Below are 9,925 nucleotides of genomic sequence, written 5' to 3' on the forward strand. Positions count from 1 at the left end.
AGTGTACCCGAACAGGCACCGAGTGTGGCGACTAGGGGATTTTCACAGTAACTTCATTGCAGTGTTAATGTAAGCCTACTTGTGACACTAATAAATAAACTTCAACTTAAAACAAATGTATTAGGTCCTCCACTATGACTCATCTTTCTTGGGATCTTCCTGCGTGTGTTAATTAACCCCACAGGTTTATGATGAGTTTGCCAGCAGCTGTGCAACACTCATTTGTGAGGAGCTATGGATCATTGTATCCCAGTTTACCAGATATAAAAAGCGGCTTTAATTGCATCAATTCAACCAGCAATTGTTCAATTTGAAATACAGCAACAGTAACAGTGGATAAATGTTAACCAGATATCCTCAAATGGACGGAAAGCTTCCAATCCTTTAAGAACCATAAGCTATTTTTCACATAGTCAATCATTCATTCCCACCCAACAACCCATCGCAACGCTGTCAGTCTTCAACTCCTCAATAAAATGAACTTCCCTACAGCAATGCCTTTACTGAGCGCCTGCCAAGTTTTTGCTGGTGAGCTTGATCAAAAAAATCTGGAAATGTTGGTACTAAGAGGTAGAGAAAATACTTACCTGAAGCACTCAGTGAGTCTTTTATTAAACAAAATCAGTGTGACGTTCCAGTACAAATAGTTTCACCAGAGGTTTATACCATTACTGGGTAAAACATAAATATTTAGTGTTTTTAATCTGTTAACTATAAGCAGCCTGTGGGTGATCCATCTTCTAAAGAAAATAGCATAGTGTACCCCACCATACACAAACTTATTTTCTATGTTAGATGGTAGGCATGATTTCAAATGATTAGCAGTTTTCCAATAATCTACCAATTAACCATTTGATACTTTCTGAAAAAATCCTGCAAATAAACCACCCTCTTCCAAAAATCAATATATAAATATACATCACTGTTGTAAAAGTGTGTTGCAAAATATTTATCCTCCTACTGGCCCATGGCCCAAGGAGTAAATGCACTTGATGTGATACCGAGAACGCAGCCCAAGTCTAATTGTCAGCCTGTACTGAAGTCACTAAACATCGCCTGCAGCTATCCAGCAATCTGGAAATACAGTGGGGAGAGGAGGCTGTTCAAATGAGGACAGGATCCGGCGAGCTCACATTGCTGAGAACCTATTGATTCTCAGTAGTCAAGCTCATAAAAGAGTGAATTACCTGAAACCGACCGGCTGCTGTGGAATGATCAGAAATCGCTGCCGTCAGCACAAAAATGATTGAAGGGCAATTTGGGGAGAGCGCTTTAAGTATATGCTTTTAAAAATAGGTTAGGTGATTCATTCCCACGTGCGATTCATCTGGAGGGACATCTTCCACATCAAGGTGAATCCCACACGTGTCTCTCGATATCTTTTCCAAAGTTTCATTTTTTAATGGACCGTTTTGTTTTTAAGTCAGTTGCGTGCCGTGGTGAAAAGCTGATGTGGTTATTTTTTTAAATGCAATCAGTAAAGCTCTACTTGATTACCAGTTCCTACATTATATCTATTATATATATATATATATATAGAGAGAGAGAGAGAATCGGCTCCAAGAAGGCAGAGAGAGGTTTGTAATATTTCAGAGAGTAAAATTAAACAGTGGGAACCCACCCAGCATCTCAAGACCCAAGTTTTGCATTCGGAACTGTAGACGTAACTCTTATTTTAATGCAATCGCAGCCCGCAATAAATAAACAGCAGCCGTGAGAAGGAAGGGGGGGGGGGGGGGGCGGGGAAACTGCCAAGTGGCACATTTCCTTCCCATGTTGGTCGATGTTGCTGTAACATGACTGCAGGGGCTGAAAGGAAACTTTTCATTATTTGTTACTACAAGCACCCCCTTCCCTCTCCCTCATCCATCCACGGTCACAGAGTTCCTGAAACCTACACTTAACAAAAATATTGTGTGCCTGAGCAAAATCCTCCCCAGTCGAGATCTATTTTCATTGTGTGTGGCGATGGAGCTGGGGCTAAAAAGGCAAACTAATCAGATCGTCACAATAATTACAAACTCCTTTGGAATTAGAAGTGAAATCTGAATCAGCCTCGGTGTAAATAGGTGCCAGACAGCACCGTGCTTTCAAAACTAGCTTTTCAGTTTACATTTTAAGCCCATTGCCTCCCCCCCCCCCCCCCCCGGCAAGTTGCATTCCCAGATCTTTTCCCCCTCCCCGAGTGCTCAACAACAATGTTCTCCTGGCTGGAAGGGAAAAGCACCAGAGACAGTTCATGGGTGCTGGGATTAGTAGCGCAGCAACTGCAGCCTCACGTACATAATGCTTATTGGGGATCCGTCTTTTCTGCACGTCCTGGACCCTCACGTCCACAATAGACGACCGAGGCATGATCCCGGGCCGATCCGAAAGCTCGCAGTGAAAAGGTCAGAGCCGCGGCCGCCTGCAATCTCCGCTGTACTTTGTCGATTCCTCATCCGCCGTCCTCACTCAACTCAACTCAACGCCCCCCGGTCCTCCTCCACTCGCCACTCTCTGCTGCCATCAGCCTTCACTGCTTTCCTTCTCACTTAGTCCGACTATAAGCTTTTCCAGAGAATCGCAGGGAGGGAGGGGAGGCGAAAGAATCCACCCAGCTTCACGCCGCAGAGCCAGCCCATTTTATTAATTAAAGGGGCCCCGTTCTCATTCCGCGGCTCGCTTTAATCCGATTACCTCCAAACAATCGGTCGTTGACCCGAAACGTTAACCCTGCTTCTCTCTCTGCAAAGATACTGCCTGACTGAATATTTCCAGCACTTTTTGTTGATGTCAGATTATCAGTATCTTACTTTTGTACCAAAGCAGGGTTTTTTTTTGCTGGATTTGAGGTGGGAATTGAGGTGTTTTCTCAACTGCTCTAACGCATTAATAAGAGTTTTCTTTATAGAATCATACAGTGCAGAAGGAGGCCATTCGGCCCATCGAGTCCGCACCGACTACAATCCCACCCATGCCCTATCCCCATGAGTTTACCCTAGCTAGTCCCCATGACACTAAAAGGGCATTTAGCATGGCCAATCCACCTAACCCGCACATCTTTGCACTGTGGGAGGAAATCGGAGCACCCGGAGGAAACCCACGCAGACATGGGGAGAACGTGCAAACTCCACACAGACAGTGACCCAAGCCAGGAATCAAACCCGGGTCCCTGGCGCTGTGAGGCAATCGTGCTAACCATTGTGCCACTCGCCACTCATTATTGTTAGTAATTCGTGCAATGAGAAGCCAGTGGCACTAGATGCAATATGAAGCAGTTATCATTTGCACTGACGTTGGGGTCCTGGAGGGTAAAGGGATGTTTGATCTCCTCCAGTCTTAGTCATTTAGTCAGACTATTAAATATGTTACTAGAACACTCTGTTTCGCAGTATATGATTATGGAGCTGTTCTCAGCAATATATGAGAATTTAAAAAGAGCAGGCCATTTGGCCCATCAATCGTGTTCTGCCACTCAATTAAGTTCATGGTAGATCTGATTGTGACCTTCACTTTCCTGTCTGTCCTGTCCTCCCCACCCCAACCCTCTCCCATAACCATTTGACTCCCTCCTAGGTCAAACTTCTGTCTAACTCAGCCACGATGGCACAGTAGTTAGCACTGCTACCTCACAGCACCAGGGACCAAGGTTCAATTCCAACTTGTGTCATTGTCTATGCGGAGTCTGCACGTTCTCCCCGTGTCTGCATGGGTTTCCTCCGGGTGCTCCAGTTTCCTCCCACAGTCCAAAAGATGTGCTGGTTAGATGCATTGGCTATGCTAAATTCTCCCTCAGTGTACCCGAACAGGTGCTGGAGAGTGGCAACTAGGGGATTTTCACAGTCACTTCATTGCAGTGTTAATGTACACCCACCTAATAAATTAAACTTTAAAAAAATTCCAAAGACTAACGAGAAGAAATTCCTCCTCATTTACATACAAAATATGAGATCCCCTCATTGTGAAACTCTGACACCCTGGTTTCGGATTCCCCCAAGAGGGGAAACATCCTTTTAGCATCACCCTGTCAAGCTGCCACAGAACTTGATATGGTTCAAGAAGATCAACTCTCAGTCTTTGCAACTCCAATGAGTTTAGGTCCAAATTGTTCAACCTTCCCTCAAAAGACAACATCTATTTCCCAGGAACCAACCTAGTGATTTTTCTCAGGACTGCCTCCAGTCAAATATTTCCCTCCTTAAATCAGGAGACTGAAACCATGAATTGTACTTCACTTATGGTCTCACCCATGCCCAGTACAGTTGTAGCAAGACTTCCCTACTTTTATATTTCAAACTGCCTCCACCCCACCACTCACATTTGCAATTAAAATCTAATCTAAATACAATGCCAGACTTCTGGACATTGGATGATTACAGGCAACAAACTCACAATTGAATTACTCCATATGAGAGCATTTTGGCTTCTTTTAATCACATTCTATCAGCCACAAGGTTATCTGTGCTAAATAAAGCAATGCCAAGATGCGCAGCAGTGAATCAACTTGAGTTGTCGCCCTTGATTGCTAATTCAATGACTTTGTTTGCAAGTATGTGTAAATGTCAGGGATAGGATTAGATATCATGATGTCCTCTCTTCCATGTTTGATGAACCTGATGGTGCTCATCTTCGAGGATCACTTTTGAAGAATGATCATTTGGATAAGATATTGATTTGATTTATTATTGTCACATGTATTATATACAGTGAAAAGTATTGTGTTTTATTATTGGTAGCATGCAATCAGTGATTGGAACATAGTACTGTGATATAAATATAAATTAGATGAAGTCTACACCGCCCAGTACTTGACTTTCATAGGTCTCAAAAACAAAGGTCACAGAAACTAAGCCTCTCTGACAACAGTGCACTTTATTCTTCTCCCAAGGCAGTAGCAGCAGAAACATATGGATGTTTTATTTTACAGCAGCAAAACTAACAGGCATGGACCTGCCTCTTTTGGCTGCGCGCCATAGTACAAATGTCCACAATTTGGCAAACAGTGCCATCATAGAATGACTGAAGTTGTGGATATATAAACAGGCCAAAGATTCAGGGAGCTGATCCCTACACTTTATTCAGAGATTGCTCTCTGGAATACACAAAAGAGTTCTCATGACCAGCACCTACATTAAAAGTAAGAGGCAAGGAGGAATCAACCAGGCAGTCTAGTATAAGAATGCAATATGAGTCTTATTTTCAGGAGTTTTTTGGGGCGGGGTAAAAGATAGGGCCAGCAACATACATTATTTATACAGTGCCTTTAATGGAGAAAAACATAAACACTTCACAGAGGCATAAGCAAAATTGACGACCTCAAGAAATAGATATCGGGAAGGTTACCAGAAGCTTGCTCAAGGAGTTTTAAGGAGGGCCTTGTCAAGGAGGGTATGATAGAGAAAAAAGGAAGAGAAATGGAAGGATTTAGGTTAGGAATTGCAGAGCATAGAACTCAGGCAGATAAAGGCATGCCCGTGAATGGTGAGGCTAAGTGAATGGGGATGCATAAGATTTGACAGTGTCAGTGAATGATGAACAGTTGGAGATTTATAAACCTGGAACAGGTTGCAATGGGGAACGATGGGGGCGGGGGGGGGGGTTGAGGTGCAGGAGGGTGGAAATGAGTGTGGAGGTTGAAGCTATGAAACGATTTAAACAAAAAGGATTAGATTTTTAAATTTAAGATGCTGGGGTACGAAGAACCGTTAACATTATGCAAACTGTCACCATCCAATGGGCTGACATTCTCTTTCCACAATGTAAACTTCCACAGCTTTATCTTTAAATTCTGAAATCCTGAAGGCAATTTGAACATTGACGTATGGATTAAATAGAATAATTAAATCAAAAAAATAAATTAAAGAAAGAGGAGAAATAAGACTGGGTTCAGTATGATATTGGGGAACACCACACTGACCAGTGGGGAAGTCAAAATGGTAATGCAACATAACCCCATTTTGCTGAAGCCATTAAGCTTTCCAAACTACATGCTGAGCTAGAATTCAAACACACATCAATGTGTTTAGTGCGAGTGGCCAAATATTGGTTGAAACAAACTATTTTAGGTCAATGTGCATTATTAATACCCATTTCCACAGCAAAGCAATACTGTAAAACTGTAATACAACACAATGATTTTTGAAAACCTAACTGACATAGAAAAGATTTAAAGTTTTTTTTAAATCAGTGTCACTAGTAGGCTTACTGCAATGAAGTTACTGTGAAAATCCCCAAGTCGCCACACTCCAGCGCTGGTTTGGGTACACTGAGGGAGAATTTAGAATGACCAATGCACCTAACCAGCACGTCTTTCGGACTGTGGGAGGAAACTGGTGCACCTGAAGGAAACCCACGCAGACACAGGGAGAACGTGCAGACTCAGCACACAGTGACCCAGGCTAGGAATCAAACCCAGGTCCCCTGATGCTGTGAGGCAGCAGTGCTAACAACTGTGCCACCAAGATACACTCCCAGAGGTATAAAACTATGCAAGCAACAGCAAAAATAGATGTAGGTAACTTGTGCTAAAACTTTATGTACAGCAGCATCTTTTGTACCTGTTAACAGAATAATCATCAAATCCAGAGCAGTTGTATCTTTGTTGAGGTGGTAAATAAATCATTAATGATCGCCATCTACAGGCACAATGACCAATTGACAGCCTTCCATCTGCATGGGATGATGGGAATGAAGCCTCAGAACTTTGGTGAGAACATGAGACCACCTGCAATTCTTTGGTTAGCTGAACACATGGATTCTGGAAAGGCACATTCTGCCACAAGTGCCACACATGAAATTGTCCTTTGCCGGAGATGCAGGATAATCTCAGCTGGTGCCTTGAATGCAGGTCTGGAATCTACTTATGGAGCTTGTGAAACCATGTGTCACCGTGGTGGCAAATTCCTGCCTGCAACTGGTGCTGCCATTTACATTGATCTTCAGCTGTAAAGTCGTGACTGATGTTGAGGGTTTTTATGTCTCTTTTGACAGCAAGCTTGAATCAGCATTGGGTGCCCCGCTGATCTTGTGGCACGGGCCACCTTCCCAATTAGTACATCCTCAGGGATGTGGCCATCTTGTGCATATGCCCAAGCCAGCAAAACCTTCTTTGCTAGGTTAGCACTGGCACGCTTGCCTGGAAAGGATTGCTTCACTGGTGATTTTGTCTTTCCATATGATGCTAAGGATGTGCTGTAGGCCTCAGAGACGCAAGTTACTGAGGTTTTGTTTTCTTGGTAGGTGTAAGTTACCCAGGCTTTGCTGCCATACAGCAATGTACTGAGGATACAGGCCTTACAGATAAGCACTAAGATAAAAACAAAATACTGCGGATGCTGCAATCTGAAACAGAAAATGCTGGAAAATCTCAGCAGGTCTGATGGCATCTGTGGAGAGAGAATAGAACCATCATTTCAAATCTGGATGATTTTGAGTCCAATTCTGCTGAAAAATCATCCAGACTCGAAATGTTGGCCCTATTCTCTCTCCACAGATGCTGTCAGAACTGCTGAGATTTTCCAGCCTTTTCTGTTTTTTGTTAGAGGTAGGCACCTCAGTCCTGCAGGGCAGTGTGCTGGTTTTCTGTGCTTATTTTGATGTGATTTGATTTGAGTTATTGTCACATGTATTGGTATCCAGTGAAAAGTATTGTTTCTTGTGCGCCATACAGACAAAACATACTGTTCATTGAGAAGAAAAGGAGGGTGCAGAATGTAGTGTTACAGTCATAGCTAAGGTGTAGAGAAAGATCAACTTAATATGAGGTAGGTTCATCAAAAGTCTGATGGCAGCAGGGAAGGTGTTCTTGAGGCTGGTTGACCAAAGCTAATGGCTGCCTTTCCAACACCGTGCTGAGCTCTTTGTAATGAGATGTGTCACCATCAATCCAAGCTGGAGGAATCTGCTGACCGCTTCCAATACAAAGAACAATACAGCACAGGAACAGGCCCTTCGGCCCTCCAAGCCCGCGCCGCTCCCCGGTCCAGGATTGAATCCTGAATCCAGGATCCCTGCCCAATTTTCCAGCCTATCTACATCCTAATATCCTATCCACCGAGCTGTCCCTCACAGCTACGATGCTTTGTTCATCACAACCTATTAACTCACCCCCACCCCCCCATTCCAGACCATGTGATCTCCAGGGAGAGGCGAAAACCCAGAGTGAAAACCCCAGGGCCAATATGGGGAAAAAAAAATCTGGGAAATTCCTCTCCGACCCCCTGTGGCGATCGAAACGAGTCCAGGAGATCACACTGGCCCTGATCAGAAAATGCTTCCCAACCCTATTCATTTCCACTTCTGCTTTACGAACACCATCTGAATTCCCTGCCCCCGAGACAGGTTCCCAACTATCCGCAGTCTCGCTCTGTACTGGCACCAGCAAGATGATCATAGAATGAAGCCCTGCTACGCTCCTTGCATTGAAGTATAAGCACTCCAGACCTTCAGGCCCAGTGAGGTCGTCCTCCCCCAGAGTGCTCTTCTTCTTTGCCAGCCTTGTCCCAGCCCCAAGCTCGTCCCCAGCCTCCATACTTGTAGACCTAATATTTTGATCCCCACCCCCGCCATACTAGTTTAAACCCCCCTGAACTGCACTAGCAAAGCTCCCAGCCAGGATATTTGTGCCCTTCCAACTTAGTTGTGACCCCTCCCTCTTGTACAGGTGCCATCCTCTCCTGAAAACTTCCCATTGATCTATGAAAATGAAGCCCTCCCTCCTGGACCAGTCCTTTAGCCAGGCATTCATTTGTACCAACTCCCTATTCTTAGCCTCACTGGCACGAGGCATTGGGAGCAGCCCAGAGATGGCCACTTTGTTTGACTGGAGTGAGACTGGGGGAGAGAGTCTTAGCAGGAGTGCTGAGAGTAAGCAAAGAAGTGATTTAATTATTCATTTATTCATTTAAGGGTATTCCTTGTATATTTCGCGGGCTTTTTTCAGGGTTTTGAATTGAGGAAGTGAGGTCAGCTGAAGGGGATTCTGGGAGGTTGAGTCTTAGTATAAAAGGCAGTTACCTGGGGCGTTCGCCGGGAGTATAAAAAGCCGGCTGCACTATACAGCGGGCAGCGTCGGGAGCGGGCAGTGGTGTGAGTGGGAAGCAGAGTGTGAAGGGCTTTGGCTCACAGGGCTTGGGCTGAAAGGGCAAGGCAAGGCTAGTTATTTTTTATCCAACCCTATAAAGGATAAGGGCAGGTATGAGTGATCGGCCAGTTCAGTGCTTCCGATGTGGGATGTGGGAGTTCCTGCAAACACCTAGCTTCCCAGAGGTTCACATATGTGCCAGGTGCGTGGAACTGCAGCTCTTGAGGGACCGTGTCATGGAACTGGAGCTGCAGATCGCTGACCTTAGTCTAGTCAGGGAAAATGGGAGAAAAATTGACAGGAGTTATAGGCAACTAGTTACACCGGGGCATTGGGAGGAAGACACGTGGGTCACAGTTAGGAGGAGTAAAGGGCAGAAGGGTAAAGTACCAGGGAGTACTCCAGTGGCGGTCTCTCAAAATAGGAAGGGCTTGGTGACAGGTGTGAGAGGGGAGGGGAGTGAACAGTTAGAAGAGGGGTCACCTGTGGTTGTCCCACTCCAAAACAGGTATATTGTTTTGGATAGTGTGGAGGAGTGTGCCTCTCCAGTGGTAAGACACAGTGACCAGGTCACTGGCACACAGTCAGGCTCTGTGGCCCGGAAAGGGAAGAGAGGGGTTAGGAGAGCGATAGTGGTGGGGGAATGCATCAGTTAGAGGCACAGACAGGCGATTCTGTGGGTGCGAACGGGACTCCAGGATGGTAGTCTGCCTACCTGGTGCTGGGGTCACGGATGTCTCCGAGCGGATAGGAGGCATATTAAAAGGGGAAGATAAAGAAACGGATGTCATTATACACATTGGTGGAAATGACGTAGATAGGAAGAGTAGGGGGATCCTAAGAGAGCAATTCAGGGAGTTG

At 44.9% G+C, this 9,925-nt stretch overlaps 1 protein-coding gene across 2 annotated transcripts in view; it reads right to left on the reverse strand.

The window, feature by feature from the left end:
- Positions 1-2,532, reverse strand: part of sh3pxd2b (SH3 and PX domains 2B) — a 273,651-nt gene extending 271,119 nt beyond the window's left edge. Inside the window, exon 1 of one of the 2 annotated variants that reach the window (XM_078231114.1) lies at positions 2,284-2,532. In XM_078231114.1, coding sequence (XP_078087240.1) covers positions 2,284-2,355 — 72 coding nt within the window. In that variant the 5' untranslated portion in view covers positions 2,356-2,532. The remainder of the gene's footprint in view (positions 1-2,283) is intronic. The other variant, XM_078231115.1, reaches the window with a different exon arrangement.
- Between the last annotated feature and the right edge of the window lie 7,393 nt (positions 2,533-9,925).

This window comes from Mustelus asterias, chromosome 16 (genome assembly GCF_964213995.1).
Source record: "Mustelus asterias chromosome 16, sMusAst1.hap1.1, whole genome shotgun sequence".
Classification (NCBI taxonomy): Eukaryota; Metazoa; Chordata; class Chondrichthyes; order Carcharhiniformes; family Triakidae; genus Mustelus; species Mustelus asterias.